The sequence below is a fragment of the Pholis gunnellus genome (genome assembly GCF_910591455.1).
Source record: "Pholis gunnellus genome assembly, chromosome: 14".
Classification (NCBI taxonomy): Eukaryota; Metazoa; Chordata; class Actinopteri; order Perciformes; family Pholidae; genus Pholis; species Pholis gunnellus.
In genome coordinates this window covers 14,293,276-14,309,373 of record NC_136541.1, presented here as the reverse complement: position 1 = coordinate 14,309,373, position 16,098 = coordinate 14,293,276, and the positions used below count along the sequence as shown (strand labels likewise).

Below are 16,098 nucleotides of genomic sequence, written 5' to 3'. Positions count from 1 at the left end.
AGTTGAAAAACAATGGGCTTGGAGCTGAGAACCACATAGGGGCTGGGGAAGTCAGAAAATATTAAGAGACAAACTGACATCTTGTTGGTTTTGTTTATTTGTTGCCATTGAAAAGATAAAATATTCGCAGCCCAATCCTTAAAGTAATGCTTTGCCGATATCCTCCGTGTTTACAGGTTAACATCACAGGAATCCACTGTGTGCCAGGATGGTTGTAACACTAGTCGTTGCGCATTCATGTCAAACTGTATTTCTTCAACAGGAGAACATTGCAGCACGTTATGCATGATGTCACCTGGGAAACGGGCAGGTAGAGCGTGTCCCTGTTCCTTTCACAGACGTGGGTTGGATCTAGAATACATGTATATTATAAAACTCATGTCTTTGTCCTCAATCATGGTGGACCATCTGTTTTATTGTAAATGAGTAGTGCAGAAAATTAAAATGTCTCGCAGCCTTGACGAATGCCAGACCGTGTGGGACCAACTGAGGCCCTTATTCATTTTGGACCGAAACATTTTTGTGAATAAAAACATGGAAAAAAAAAACGCAACCCGTGGTTTTATACTGTTGTAACATATTTCATGTAAGCTTATGTACTGTGTGAAACAGAAGGTGTGACACACTAATCACACCGCTGGAATATTAATTCAGCCTGTAAACGCGAGGCATCTCTTCATCCTTCCTCGTGTGTTTCGTTGAACAGAGAATCTCTGCGTCGACCTTGCTGACGTGTGAAGCGCTGCGCTCTCCCTCCCTCAGAGCAATGACTCACCTGCTCTCTGATCTATTCCCAGCGAGGGGCTGACGATGGGCCTGGCTGCGTACGAGAGAGAGAGAGAGGGGCGGGGCTCCCCCTCGGATGTGATCGGCGCAATAAAGGAGCAGCATCGCTGGAAAAACAGGCGACTGCGGGGAGATTGTGACGGCACACCGCCTGCAGCCGCATCGGCCTGATATTCTAGGATCTGACTACAAACTAGCTGCAGACATCAGAGTAAGACGAGAGTAGTGCTCCCGTCAAATAATAACCTCGTTAAGGGCAGGTACAAAAATAATAAAAACAGGACAAAGGATCATCCAACAAAATAGCCTGTTTTGGGACATATTTTATATAAATAATAATTAAAAAATATTCATTGGAAAAAAAGAAGAAAAAGAAAAGAACCTAAATGGAAACAGGTCAGCGGTGGATCTCAAAGCTTCAGTCTTCAGCACTTTCCCTTTTCCCAGCTCTGTACAGCATGCAGTTTGTGGTAGTAGAGTACTATTATAATTATTCTCATTATAGATTTAAATATAGAATTATTCATAACTTTTGAATCTTTTTTTTTCCTCTTTAATTTTTTACACTTCACAATGCGTCTTAAAAACTGCCATTAGGGTTCTGTAAAAACAAAAGTAGTAATAGAAACAGAAGGTGTGGGGTGGGGGGGTTTGGATGGGTGGGGTACAGGGGTGATGGTGTTTGTAACGTCCGGTGCAACACTTGACCCTCCTAAGAGGGTGACAGGGTGGAGACGGGAAATTGACTAGATGACAGAAGTGGATGACAAGAGTTGAAAGGAGCAAAAATATGGGAGGAAAAAAAAAACCCCATCTTCACAGCCAGTGCCTCAGTCTGCGAGCAAAAAGAACATTTCATGCTGTCCTCCTCCTCCCCGTCACTCATACCGCATCTTCGAAAGACTCTGCAGGCCAGTGGTCCAAGGAGGTTCGGGGGCATAAACGTCAGCAGGTTTCTCTCACAACTGTGAGGACTCCGGACACAGAAGGACGGGGACAGACCAACCTGAGAGACAGAGGACAGAATATAACAAGACGTCTGGTGTGGTTGCGTTTTAGTTGATATCTCATTCGTTAACATTGGACAGACTCATCCACTGGGTGAGAAAGAGATACACACATCCGACAGCCCACTTTCTCTCTCATCCAGGGTGAGTCATCGCCTGAACAAATGAATACACAGCCTCTCCTCTGCACTGAACTCATGACAAACAGCCTCACACTGCGACTGGTTTGTATGCGCTACAGACTGAAAGAGCAAGCTGTGGGTGGTAACTGGAAAGAGAGGAGATCAACCTATTCAATTGCTGTGTACGCTTGCAGCATACAATCGGTCCCACTTCTTCTCCTGAATGCGGGGCCACTGACGAACCCCTGGAAGGTTATCGTCTAGATTAGACCTGACGGAGAATAGAAAAATGACGCCCCAAGACCGGACGAGTCCAGTTCTCGTTTTCGTGACTGTATAGGAAACCTCCTGGGGAGAGGTGGTGAGTCAGAGGCACTGCTCTCTGAATATCAACACACTCTCTCTCCTCCCCGATTCCCTCTTCCACTGATACTCATCTCTACGTCTCCGTCTCTTCTAACGTCTTCTTATCTCGTCCCTCCCATCTTTTCGACTGTGCTCCGTAGGTGTTTATCTCAATCTTTCTCCTCTGTCTACTGTACGGAAGACGTCCTCTGAACACAATTCAGAGCTTTTGTTCAGAGTCTACACACTCACCAGGCGGGTTGTTGCCGAGGGAAGAGGGCGGGGGGGTCATTGCTGTTTGCAGGTGGAGAGCTTGCGGATCTTGCTGGCTGTGGAGACTCCTTTACGTGAGGGGTTGGATGAAGAGGAGGATCGGCGTTCGGCTTTGGCCTTGCTATTCAGAGACCCCCCGTCTGTCCCGTTCACACAAACTGGCTTGGCTAGAGCTGGACTGTAGTCTTCGTGCCCCTGATCCAGATCTTCTTCGGCCACTTGTCCTAAAAAAAAGTACACGCACAGCAGGCTCAGAACAAATCCGTCACAGTTTCAAACAAGTGCCGTCGCGACCGCTGCGTCCTTCAGCAAGCGTGACGTAATAGCACGAGTGTGGAAAACTGTGAGTGATCACATGGATGGAAATTACAACAGAGCTGCTGCTGTAAAAAGCTGTTAACACATTTTGTTTTTGGGACCTTTGAAAAGCTCATCTGTCAGCAGCACTGGCAAAATGTCAGGTCACCGACAACAACAGGAAGTCAGCCGAGTGAAAAATAGGCCCGAACCTCAATGTGATCTTTCAATTTCAGGTGCAGAGGTGTGCGCCTGTGTTTTCTCGACCGATTTCCGATTTTTTTAAATCTCTGACCTGCGGATTTAGATTTCCACTGATACATGGCCGATCAGCTGACAACTAGCTAGTTTTGACCGGCGGCCGATCGATCGGTGCATCTTAGTGCGTGTGTTTTAGGCAAAGAAACTCTTAAATAACTTCCCACACTGTGAGAAGTGTAACACGGAGGAGAATAATAACAGCAGGGCGATGTAGCTGCTGCTTAGGAGAAACATTCGGTCTTACTGTTTAATTTACCGTCGACTCTTTTATTTAATTCATCTGAAACCGTGTCGAGCGCGTGTGGGAGTGAACCCTGACAAACCTTTCATACTCCCACACCAAAACCATTTCAGCTGGACTATTTTTAGATCCCTTCATTCACAACGTGCAGCTCCGCTTGTTTTTCATGTGGAGCACCACTTCTAGGTCCCCGACACGACTACTGCATTTATTATTACCGACTGTTGCCTGGCAACGGATAAAGGCTCTGAATTCTGGGAGAAAAAGATAAAAGAAGAGCGGGGAAACAAATGAAGTGTAATATAAAAGATGGCGTCATGATCTATTCACCCCAAAGTCAGTAAACGCCGAGAACGTTTGTACACACAGTTAAATAAAGTTTTCTGAAAATAAACAAAATTGACATAAAATGTAGCTTTTTCCAGACGGGACTCTGGATCTAAGCCTTGTTTACCCATTCCTAGTTGGTGAACCGTCAACCAATCAGAGCTCTGTAGCTGGGTTTAGGATCTTCCTACACACGTGAAGCTGGCTAACTACATACATTCATGAGAAATACAGAAAGAAAAACTCCAACTAGCATGGATGAGATCGACGCAGCTGTGGAAGGCTGACGTGCAACAAAAAAAATCTCTGATCTGTTGATAGATATTGATCATGAACTTTTGTTTTTGTCTCGGTTGTTCTGTGTTTTAACTTTGCCGACATATTTATGTTTACTGTGCTGTACTACAAATTGCCCCCAAGTTAATCTTAGACATACAATAATCATAAATACTAAAACAACATAATTCTTTGATCTATTTGGAAAATGTTACGTTGGCTGATCCTGGCAACTGCTACAGCAGCTTCAGTGTCAACAGAAAAAAAAATTAAAAATGTCGGGAAACTTCAAACAGAAAACTGCCAAATGTGACCAAAATGTCAGAATTAATGAAGTGAAATTAAACGATAATTCAGTCTTATTATCAGGCGACAGAATGAGGGATATTTCTGGTAAGCCTTAGTTTACCTCATTGTGTTTTTAGTGATAAGTGATGTAATATGCAGCCTTATACAAGGTCATGTTAAATTATGTTGGACATTTTAAAAGACATATTTAAGGATCAGTTTATGTCCGTCATGTCTGGAACTCTGATTACACAAAATCAAATAGTTCAAGTTTTTTTCAACCACTAAAACAAAAGAGCAGTAACGGAGGAAAGCCTCCTGAAATGAGTAAAAGCAGTGTAAGCATGGCGTTAATATAACGTGAACAATTCCTGTTTCTGCCTTTCACGTCACAGTGAAGCGCATCAAGAATGTTTTTCTTGGCTTTAAGTCACAGGTGACAGTTGAATGTTAGAAGTTGATGAAAGTCTTTTTGACTCAAGGAAGCGGTTCGGTGTAAGTGTAACGCGACGCATTTCTAAGAAGGAAGATTCAGTGCGGTCATGAAAAGGAGGAAGTAGCGGACAATGAGACTACAGATGTTTTACAATCTTCTCCAAGTCAGAACAGAGAGAATAGAGGACTAACCTAAACTACACAAAAGACATTCACTAACCACTGATGCTTTCACAACACACACTGTAAAAACAACAAACGTATATCTAAATCAAGAAGTAACAGCACATAATGATTAATAATAATAAATAATAACAGTCTGAGCTCACGCGTACCTGGCACTGTGAAGTCCTGAGTGTATATGATCTCATCCTCTCCATCGTACAGCTCGTCATCGTCCTCCTCAGTGTAGCCGTGGAGATCCTCCAGGTAGGGCACCACCGTCATACTCCGCCAAGGATCCCTGCTCTCCGCGTTGGCAGGGATGGGCACAGGGGGCTCAGACGGAGGGTGTTTCTTACGCACCCAGCTAGCAGGGACAGGCAGGGAGGAGATGGACGTGTAAAGGACAGATCTGACTTCAACTATGCTTTCGAAAACACTTCTCACACCGTTTTTTTAATCTGCACTTTATGATTTTTACACGAGATACACGATAAATGCAGAATACTTTTATCACTCACTTGTGTTGCCTTATGTTCTGTATGGAAAACCTCTTCGCAGGGTCATACTCGAGCATTCCTGGGAAAACAAACATTCAAAAAAGGTTGAATTGAATCACAACAATCCTGAACAATTTCTCCTCTTTACCGGTCTGTTAAGTGTTTTCACATAAAACCGGTGGGAGGTCGCCGCAGAGAGGAGCGAGACGGACGGAAAACTCATTCAAGGAACATTAATTAATGCACATAATCGTCTCATTCATCACCGCGTGTCGAGGCATCCTGCAAAGCTTAAGGAGTCAATGAGGTACAGTAAGGAAACATCAACATGAGGAGCATTACAGCTGTACCCATGTAATGAAGATTTGTATCCCTTAATTGTCATAATGTGGGCTGAATCTTGTGGGAGAAGCAGAACGTCGGTGTGATAAGGCAGCAGTGATGCGGTGTCTATCCAGAACTAATAATGCGATTGTCTGCCAGCAGGCAGCGAGGGGGCAGCGTGCACAGCGCTGATAGTAGTGCTGCGCCTGTGCTGAAGGACACCTTTTGTGGCACTGGGCTTATTTTAGACCGTGTAATTATGGAGCGACTATCTCCCAGGTGCTGCGTCATCACACACACAGACGTCACGCGCTCACACAAAATGGGGGATGCAGGCGCTCCGACTTATAACGGCACCAGAATGTGGCCGTTCTTATTTTTTCCTGTTCACGGTTAAGACACCATTCAAGTACAGCAAAACAACAAGATTAGACGGATCAATGCTGGAACACCAGGGATTCAGCGTCATTGTTTCATTAGTTGGTGCAGACATAATCTTCCCAACATTCTTCTTGGATTTACATCCATTCAGCCGATTGTAAATTTCACTACTTGACTCTTTTTTTGGGGGGTTTGTTTGTACAAGGGGCAGAAGCATTGCAGCATTCCAATCGGGAGAAGCAACGCCTGACTATGAAATGTTTAGTATTCCGCTGCTGGCTCCAGATCAATGGAAACTACGTCAACAGCTGGAGGGTTTTCTACAGTTTGGAGGAAGCCTCGCATCGTGACTTTCAGAGTCACAGCACCACCTTCTGGACAAACCGGACCAATTCCATTTCAAAGCTTTTACTTCCAGTCGACACTTTTGTCTGCAATGCTACACAAGCATCGAAAAACACACTTTGAGCAAAGCACTTCCACTACTATGTTGATATAAATGCATGGTGTTGCATGACGATGCATGACAAGAGTCATCGACTGCAGTGACAAAAGAAATACTGCACTCGATGGATTAATCCTTTCACCTTGATGAGAAAGTATGATTTGGCCTTATGGGTAAAAACATTATCTCTTTAAAACACTCACCTTGCAGCAGGTCTGACAGGAGGGGTCCACATTCCTCGGGAATAGTGAAGTCTCCTTTTCCAATGTTCTCAAATAGCTTATAGATGTTGTCTCCCTCGAACGGATACAGACTCGTTGTGATGTTGTATCTGAAGGAGTCAGAAAAGAAAGAAAGTTTCATAAACTGACACTGTTACCAGCTATTTCAAATTCTGTCTCTCTTTAGACAAAAATACTTATTAGTTTTAGTCACGTTATAGTTATTTCTATCTTTCATAATTTTAGTCATAGACAACTCAAAGTCATTACTTTTCAAAACGTTCTCTAGATGTTGTTAGTGTTTGTCTTAGTCCTGGGTCAACTGTCCTTTTTCAGTCATCAGATTATATTGAACATTTCATTCTACCTATTCTAGCCAAAACCAATCATTTTGCTGTTTTAGTCAAACTTCAAATCTCATCAAAAAAGGTCGTTGACGAACATATTATGTCATTGTTTCGACCTTTCTGGAGTTATTTTTGACTGTTCTTTAAAAGACTAACAGAACCCTCCTGAAGCACATTGTAGTCACAGCGTTTTCTTTACTATACGATGTCCGTATACTCGTCAACCTCTCTGTAGATTGTAGACAGTGAGTCTATTCAATCCCTAAATCCTACACTTTGAAGTTTACACAGAATGACCAGGAGCAGGAAAGACTTGTTGAGGACCTCAGAGGTGGACAACTCACGCATGCCAATGTGTCAAGTACCCAGAGAGAGATGACTGAAAATCAGAAAGGACATCTGATAGATAGATAGATAGTTACTTTATTATATTAAAGTTCAGCGTCTTTCTCTATAACTTCAGGGCTGCTGCTCTGCCCTTTGAGCTCCCTATGAAAGGACATGCAGGAGCATTTTCCCATGACTTCTGTCAAGTATTACGACAACTTAGCAGATCTTCTGTCTATAATTGATGAAATTGAAGGCATTCTTTGAGGACTCGAGCAGCCTGAGGCTCTGAACTACTCACAGTGTTACTCCAGCGGACCAAATGTCCACTTTAAACCCTGAAAAGGTGTCCAGTCCATTTGCAATCTCTGGAGGCTGAAAGGCCGGTGAGCCCTGACTGGTGCGACATGTGTCGTCCTCCGCAAATGGGTGAAGGGCCTGAAAAATATAGAGTGAATAAGATTAGTGAGAATCTGAGTTAAGTGTTTAAATAGGAATTATGAAATAACTGAATAACTTGAAGACATTTCCTTCGTAAGCAACGCTATCCACAGTAGAACCAGTAGTGATAACATTTTGAGACCATAGACTGCATCAAACATGGCGTCACTCAAAGGTTTCTGATGAGACCTCGCCAACATGGCAGTGACAACACCATGCTGCAGCACAAAGCTCACCTCTGCTACTCCCAGGTCGGAGATCTTAAGCGCTCCGTCTGTGGTCAGCAGCAGATTTCCTGGTTTAATGTCTTTGTGAACTATTCCCTGGCTGTGCAAATATTCGAGGCCATCTAAGAGTTGGCAGAAGTACCTGAAAAAAAAAAAAAAAGAAATAGAGGGGTTGACAGATTCAATTTAAAGACTGGAAGTGTTTCATATTGCAAGTTGTAAAAAAACAAAAACAATTGGCATTTCAAACAATTTATCACTGTGGTGACATGAACCTTCATCACTTTGTACTTTGGCGTCAGTGGCTTTTCAGCAGTGACCACACATTCACACAATCCACGGTCAGTTATCTTAACAGCAGAGGCCCTGCAGTCTGAGATCTAAACTTAAGGCTGGAGCAATGGCTGCAGAGAGGCTTGTTCTAAATATAGCAGAGAGACGAAGAGAAAAGGGGAGAGAGGGAGCAGAGAAGGGGGGGGGGGGGGGGGGGGGGGGGGGAGAGAGAAAAACTGACCCTTACCCGTGAGCTTGAGACACTGGAAACCTTTTTTCTGGGACGCTGTCCAGCATTTCTTGCATCCCACAAACGCAATACTCCATCACCATATACGTGAGTCAGGAGTCAAGGGGATTTACCAGAGCAAACAAACACATCCTTTAATATAATGAGCCTATTATAAAGACAATAGGTAACAAATGGAAATATTTAGGCATTAGAAATAACCCTCAGGAGCAGCAACATTCAAATCTAACATCTAAAATCAACTCATTCACAACGTAAGGATATATTTTCTGCTTCTCTTCATTGTAGAGCACATCCACCAACTGAATCACATTCTTGTGTTGGAGTCTTCTTAGCAGCTGAATCTCCCTGTAAACATACAAAAGAACAAAAAAAAACAAACATGCAAAAGATCAATCAGGCAACGTACAGGAAGTGTTGTATAATCAAATACTGCCGCTTGTCTGCTGAGACTGTAGGATAAACGCCAGGTGCTCGTTGGGGATGCACCGGTCCGACTTTTTCAGTCCCGATACGGACACAGATACCTGGGCTTTGGGTGTCGGACGATACCGAAGCATACCGAGCAGCTATACACTGCATATTGAGCAGAGACGAGAATCGATGGCAACTCCGATCATTTCACATCGCAGTAGTTGGCGTTTTGAAATTCAAATGAATTGCGATTTAGTAACGAGAAACTCAATTTGTATATCCAGTTAGATGAAACATAAGACTCTCCTAGAAGGTGATTCGTGGGAAACACAATTGCAGGAATGATCCTGTAAGACTTGATATTGTCAGAGTGTAGCAGCAGTCGATAACAGCGGTCTCATAAAGACCGATAACCCGAAGGAGACGAGGTTTAAATCACCAGCACGGCAACACACCCAGGAGACTCAACATTCATCCCAGAGCTGTGAGAAGGGACGCTAATGAATTTGGATGTGGAAGATCGCAAAGAAACAAACCACAGACTTACAACCCACATCCACATCCACACACACACACACACACACACACACACACACACACACACACACACACACACACACACACACACACACACACACACACACACACACACACACACACACACACACACACACACACAGGAGAGCTCTGCCTAACAATTAGGGACGGGAATCTGGTGATTAGATTTAGATTCAATCTGTCTCACAGGTACTTTGTTCAGATTACCGCAAATGAATGACAGTTATGCATTTTAATTAGCAGCAGTGAATATTGAATAAAAACTAGATGCTGTTCTCTGTACATGTTTCAGTCGTGTCAACTTCCTTCTTCATTGGGGAGACGATAAAATCCTAAATGTTTGCAGTCACTGAAGGTTGTTTTTTTAAGATAATCTTTTGGGGGTCTCCAGCGTGAGGAAGCTCTACTGGAGGAGCTGGAGGTCGCCGCACGTAGTCGTGTTTGTCTGACATCACCATGGTCTTTGTCTGACATCACGATGGTCTTTGTATGACATCACGATGGTCTTTGTATGACATCACGATGGTCTTTGTCTGACATCGCCATGGTCTTTGTATGACATCATGATGGTCTTTGTCTGACATCGCCATGGTCTTTGTATGACATCACCATGGTCTTTGTATGACATCACGATGGTCTTTGTATGACATCACCATGGTCTTTGTATGACATAACCATGGTCTTTGTATGACATAACCATGGTCTTTGTATGACATCACGATGGTCTTTGTATGACATCACCATGGTCCCATATGCTCGAGGTGGAGTTCTGTCTTTACCATTTCATCATCACTGTGTAGCGTGGACAAACCGTTATGTAACCAATGTCAAAGACATCATCGGTCACTGACAAAAATAAAAGAATACATTTTTGGTCTTTGTGAATATATATTTAGAATTGTAGAAGATAAAATGATTCTTATGTAAAGAGATTTTCCCCATCCCTCCGGGAAAGACGTGAGTCAAAGCCATGAAGGGAGTGCGCCTGTACCAAAACTAAATAAAGCTCTAACAGTGCTGAGGCCTCGTCTGTTCATCCTTTATTTTTTACTTCTTCACAATCTCACAACAAACTGTCCCGTCCTTTATCACCCTGCAGTTTGTGAGCCGAGTCAGTCCTCTGCCTTTTACACAATCGTACTACTGACAAAGGGATATTCTGGGCATAGTCGGCCGCTTGCTTGCGCACAGACGCACACAAGCTGCTGCTGCTGCATCGCTGCACTGGTAAGAAGACAGCTGACTCATGCACGCCTAAAAGCAGACTGATGATTAAAATATGGAAAGGCATTCGAGTCTAAAATACTTCCTCGCTCACCGTGGGCGAGACTTCTGAACTGCAGATTGTTCTTTTTCCTTTCTTAAACAATGATTATTTTATATTACTTGTATATTTATTTATATATTATCCTTGCATAGATTAAGTTGTATATCTTCTAAATGGTATCATGGGTGGGGGAAGGGGGGGGGGGGGTACCTTCAAGTCTGTTTATACAGTGAATTGTCAAAATGACAAAAAAATCTTTAACTTTGTTAAAGAAATATGGTACGGCATGAATAGCATACTTTATAAGCAATACATCATCGCTGCTGTTCAGCTGGACAGCAAGCACGGACGACATGCCTGAAATGTAGCAAACCAAGCTGCATCGCTACTCGTTTCCATAAAACAAATCATAAAGCAGTGACTGCTGCAGTCCATCTGCAGTCTCTGAGCTCAGATGTGTGCTGACGGACCTCGTGTGTGTTCAAGGCCTGCAGGCTGCAGAGCTGAAAGGATTTCAGCACTCAGCGATGCGATATAACACACACACACACACACACACACACACACACACACACACACACACACACACACACACACACACACACACACACACACACACACACACACACACACACACACACACACACACACACACACACAGTGGCAACATTAACAATGGATCAAATTCTGCATCTCCACCGTGTGCCGGCCCAGAGTCGGAGTCTAGTTTAAGGTATGCGTGTCTGCATTCGCGCTCCCGTCATTCCAAACAAGGGAAATGGCATTTTTGGGGCGTTGCCGTAGAAACAGGAGTGGCGTTACTCAATCGATGCTGGTATGAGCATGCCCATTCCCGTGGCAACCCTGTAAAAAGCAGGAAGTGTTCAGCAGACAGGAATGCTGAGCAGAGGCTGAACGGGAGAGTCCGGCTTCCTCCGGCTGGCAGACGTAAGGACAGAACCCTGCTGAGGTCGTCCGAACAGAGCGACTCAACCATGTAGCCAACCTCTGCAGCTTTGTCCTAAACATATACATGTAGCCAGGATTTAAAAAATACAACTCCTTTGAAAACAAGAGTTATGGGAGGAGAAATATTTGCGAAGAGGGACCAGTTTTTAAATTTAAGTAGCTTTCCATCGAGTATCTACCTTATTAAATTGTTTAAACATGTAAAGAAATATGAACACATAGTAATCACTTATCTCACACATCTAAACATGAGTTTTTCACCATTCTGTTTTTACAAAGCTGCTTAACCTATCACGTAACATGGGGACTGACTGACTTAACAGTCATTTTAAGTTCTGGATTTGACTAAGGCCGGGTCTTAAGAGTTGTCTCCTCCAGAACATTAATACGAGTTGTTTTTAAATAATTTCGGTGTAGCTTTGGTGCTTCTCATACGTCACCAGTGGGTTTGCATTTGGGAATTTCGTCTGTTTTAACCTCCACCTTCAATGAGGTGCACGTCACACTTTAACCTGAGGTGTCGTTTTAGGCATAAAGTCCATCGGGCTGCTAGCGCTCTCAAAGCTTCTGAGTGAAAAGATCCAGTGTGGACACTGATGGAGAACTGCAGCTGCTGCTGCTGCTGACAGGCTGCTTTCAGTCCCAACTAACTGCAGACCGAGAGGGGGAAATATGGCATTTCTTCACATTAAGTTGCTTATCTTAGAATGGTTAACACGATACTCTGTGACAGACTTAAGTTATAGTTCCTACTATAAGCTACAACATTGCTTGTAGCTTATAGTAACAGAATTGTTCTCCCTGAGCCGTTACGATGGGCTGTTCGTCACTCTTCTGCTGACGTTTTGACTGCGGCCTACAAAGCGCGCCATCTTGCAGCTCTTCTTTCTCTCCGTGTGAACTCATTTTGACAGTTTTCTAAAGCTTCCTCTATAATTAGCACAGGCCCGCAGCGAAAGGCTGGAGTAATACTTAATGAACTACGGTGTGATTAAAACCTGTGCTACAGCCAAATCACAGAGGCATTAAGACAGACTGGAACAAATAGAACAAGTTAAAAAAATCCATTTAAGATATTTAATCTGATAACCGCCTGATTTTGATTTATATTACCAGCAACGCCACAAAGAGAAAATTGTGTTCCTGTGTTGTGCTCAACATAATAAAATCAATGAAGTGATACATTGTGATGCATTTCCCAGTGTTAATAAACACTGGCAACAAACAACACTGTTAAATGACTGTTTCTTCTCTGTAATCTTTTAGTTTCTTGAGTCGCAATGATTTATAAGAACATATTTGGTTGCACCGACTACATTAATGTGCAAACAAAGCAACTTATTGAGCGAAATCTGGTTAAAGCAACATGCTGCGGCTGTTTTTGTAGAAAAGGTCTAGCTGTGTTAACCAAGCTTCCCTTATTACTTCACCTCGATTACAGCAACCACGGTTCTTTTCTATGCAATGTTTACAACTGGGTTGTTGCAAACAAGTTGACCCATTTACTGAAGTGCACTCAACGCATGAAGATGAGGTATTCCCTCCTTCCTGTGGACATTTAAACTCATGGTGCTGATTTTTTGCAGTCCTGGTCTGTGTCAGCTTATGACTGGTATACGTTTAAACTGAAACATCTTATACTTTAATTCCTTTAGAACTGTTTATTATTCAGGCTACGTTTTTTGAAACACAAGCTAAATTAACTTTTTGTCGGCCTTTCAACAGTTTTCATTGACGCAGAAGCGTATTCGGGGTGTGCCGAGTGCAACTTCACATCATGTGTGGAACAGGTGGAACCTGAGCACACGTGCAAAAGACATGAACCCTTCAACCAGAAGAGGCCAGAGAGGAAATGTTGTGTAAACTATTCTTAAAAAGTGTGCAAAATGCTGATTAGTTTAACAAGTTTGGCTTATTTGGTTAAATGAGAAAAAAAAAATGTTTGTAGAAAGGGAAGTAAATACAAAAAGGTATTATATTGGTATTTATAGTGAAACTACAGTAGTGAGATTTCAAGGGAAATAGTTCAGTTGCAGGTTTAAATGAAAGTTACGAGTTGTGCACAGGGATTGACTGTTAATAAAGCGGGACAGGCATGAAGCCCAGTTAACCGTTGTCATTACACTTTCAGTTTGGAGATTTAAATCAATTAACTCATATTAAGAACAAGAATTCCAGTCAAGTCAAAGCTACTGTATCTCAGGATGACGGACTATCCCGAACTGAAAAGAATCATCTAAGTCAGTGACACTGGTGTAATGACTGAAATTGTCAAGAGTGCAGCGCAAAGACGGTAATAAATGGTCAAAGAAAGCAGGTTGACAAACACTCACTTTTTCACATTGGCTTCTCCATTGGGAATCCTCCTCAGCTTCTTCTTCTTCAGTATTTTGACAGCCCTGCGACAAAGAGTCTCTGAGTCCAGCATCTCTTTCACTTTGCCATACGACCCCTCACCTAGCAGATCCCCCATCAAGTACTTCCCAATCAGCTTTGCCCTCTTCCTCCTCGGCTGGTAGATGACCTCTGTAGAGTCGATGCGATGAATGAACGTATCCATTTCCATCAGTTCATTTTCATTGAGATAGTCAAGATGTTGCAGCTCGCCGGCACTCATGACTGATAGTTCGGCAGCCACAACTTTAGCCTCCTGTGCAAATTGTTCACAAATAGCTACGATTGCTGCTGGGGAGTAATCCACTGGTAACCTTTAAGCACTGAGCCGAGTGTTTCGATTCCACAAGATGGAATACAGACGACTTAAAAAATACTGAACAACGGGAGAGACAATAATCACGCCTGAGAGTTGAGGGGGTGGTGGGAGATCAATCCCAAATTGTAAACATTAGCGCTCTTTTCTCTCAAGAGGTGCGAACAGAGGAGGAACAAAACGTGCTGGGTCCAGTGCCAAGTTAGTGTACGATACTGTGCATTCTGTGCAGTAGAACAGAAATGTGATTTGTGATTCTAAAATGTTACTATTCTCTGCTTAACTCTGAATGTAACACCATACAGCCTACGGTAGAGGCGACCAGTCCTGCTTCAAGGCCGTGCAGCACAGCATTTCTGTCAAAGGTCCATGCTCCAGAGCACAGGTTTCCTCAGGATGCATAAGTGTGTACAGCTGGACCGGCTCCAAGCTCAGATCTACAGACAAACGCATGCAGCAGTGTCAGCCCGGCTCCTGGAGGTCGACTGAGCCATCCAACGTGTCCCAACCGTCCTCAGGTGTCCTCCATGCCACCGCGCTTTCTACTGCCTGGTGCCTGAAAACAAGAGGGCATTTAGACATTAATGAACATGCACACATAGATGAACTACGTTAGCCCTCTTTGGTAAACAATCTGTCCAGACATCAACACTTGAGCGGTCAACCTTATTGGGTTTCTAATCTGCTGTGAGGTCCACATGAGACACGAGGATGTTATTTGTGTTGAGTGCACATTCAGCACACTGCTGTAATCAGTCGTGTGTGAGGTACGGTTGACACTGACGTTGCTCACTTGAATTGTTTTTAATTGAATGTGTTAACTATTAGCTAGCTGGTAAGCTAACATAGCACGTCTGCTTGAATGAATAGCTCACCAACGTACACTCGCAACGTTGTTCATCGAGGTACACACCCTTGGCGACCATTGCAGGTTTTAACCGTGAAGTCTGCTCTTAAACAACTGATTTAACGTGGATGATGAGGACCAACGACAACCGGGGAGGATCAACCGAAACGTCGTCACACAGCTGTAGCTAACCCTGCTGGTTATGCAGCACCAGCTAGCGATAGCCAACTTTGCCAAGATTAGCGTTAGCCAACTTCACCTCGTTTACCGATAGAGGCCCCCCGTAGGAGACGGGGATGGTTCTCTGTGTGTACTGCATTAACGTTATGTTGGCCCTATAGCAAAATCAACATCAGCTCTAACAGCCAAGCCGGCCCCTTCACCGGAGAAACGATCCCGATACATCCCGCTAACGCGAGCTAACCGGAGTTGCGTTGTCTAGCGAGCCGTTCAGATTCAGGAGGTAAATTGCTAGCATGCTAGCTAGTTAACGAGCTAACTAGTTAACTACCGTGACACCGGGTCTCACCTTTATCCATATGAATCGTTGCAGGTTTTAGTCCGTCCTGGTCAAAGCAAATGTTTCACTTGGGTCTATCAGTAAAATGTCAGTCTTCGTGTTACTCTTGCTACTCAGGTTGTCGCCATCTTGTTTACCTCCCCCCCCGACTCGCACTGACAGCCCTTACGTTAATGCGTCAAATCAAAGCGTTTCCTCCCACACACTGAGCAACGAGAACAATGTCACCCAGTGCCCACAATACATAGTTTAAATTG

The 16,098-nt window shown here is 43.6% G+C and overlaps 1 protein-coding gene across 1 annotated transcript; it reads right to left on the bottom strand.

Annotated features, from left to right (window-relative positions):
* Positions 1–1,091: 1,091 nt before the first annotated feature.
* On the bottom strand, positions 1,092–15,989 carry stk11 (serine/threonine kinase 11). Its single transcript, XM_079172503.1, has 11 exons — positions 15,851–15,989; positions 14,098–15,030; positions 8,821–8,904; positions 8,554–8,643; positions 8,043–8,175; positions 7,667–7,803; positions 6,674–6,801; positions 5,342–5,399; positions 4,994–5,187; positions 2,513–2,757; positions 1,092–1,792 (listed from the first exon to the last, which is right to left on the bottom strand). The coding sequence occupies exons 2-10, from the start codon at positions 14,379–14,381 to the stop codon at positions 2,549–2,551; spliced, it is 1,317 nt and encodes a 438-aa protein (XP_079028629.1). The 5' UTR covers positions 14,382–15,030; positions 15,851–15,989; the 3' UTR covers positions 1,092–1,792; positions 2,513–2,548.
* Between the last annotated feature and the right edge of the window lie 109 nt (positions 15,990–16,098).

Excerpts from the sequence above, each read along its gene's own strand:
- stk11 (XM_079172503.1), bottom strand. The coding sequence starts at position 14,381 with ATGAGTGCCGGCGAGCTGCAACATCTTGACTATCTCAATGAAAATGAA. Across the intron at positions 8,905-14,097 it reads GGAGAAGCCAATGTGAAAAA|GGAGATTCAGCTGCTAAGAA; the intron begins GTGAGTGTTTGT and ends GTATGTTTACAG. Across the intron at positions 8,176-8,553 it reads CCAGTGTCTCAAGCTCACGG|GTACTTCTGCCAACTCTTAG; the intron begins GTAAGGGTCAGT and ends TTTTTTTTTCAG.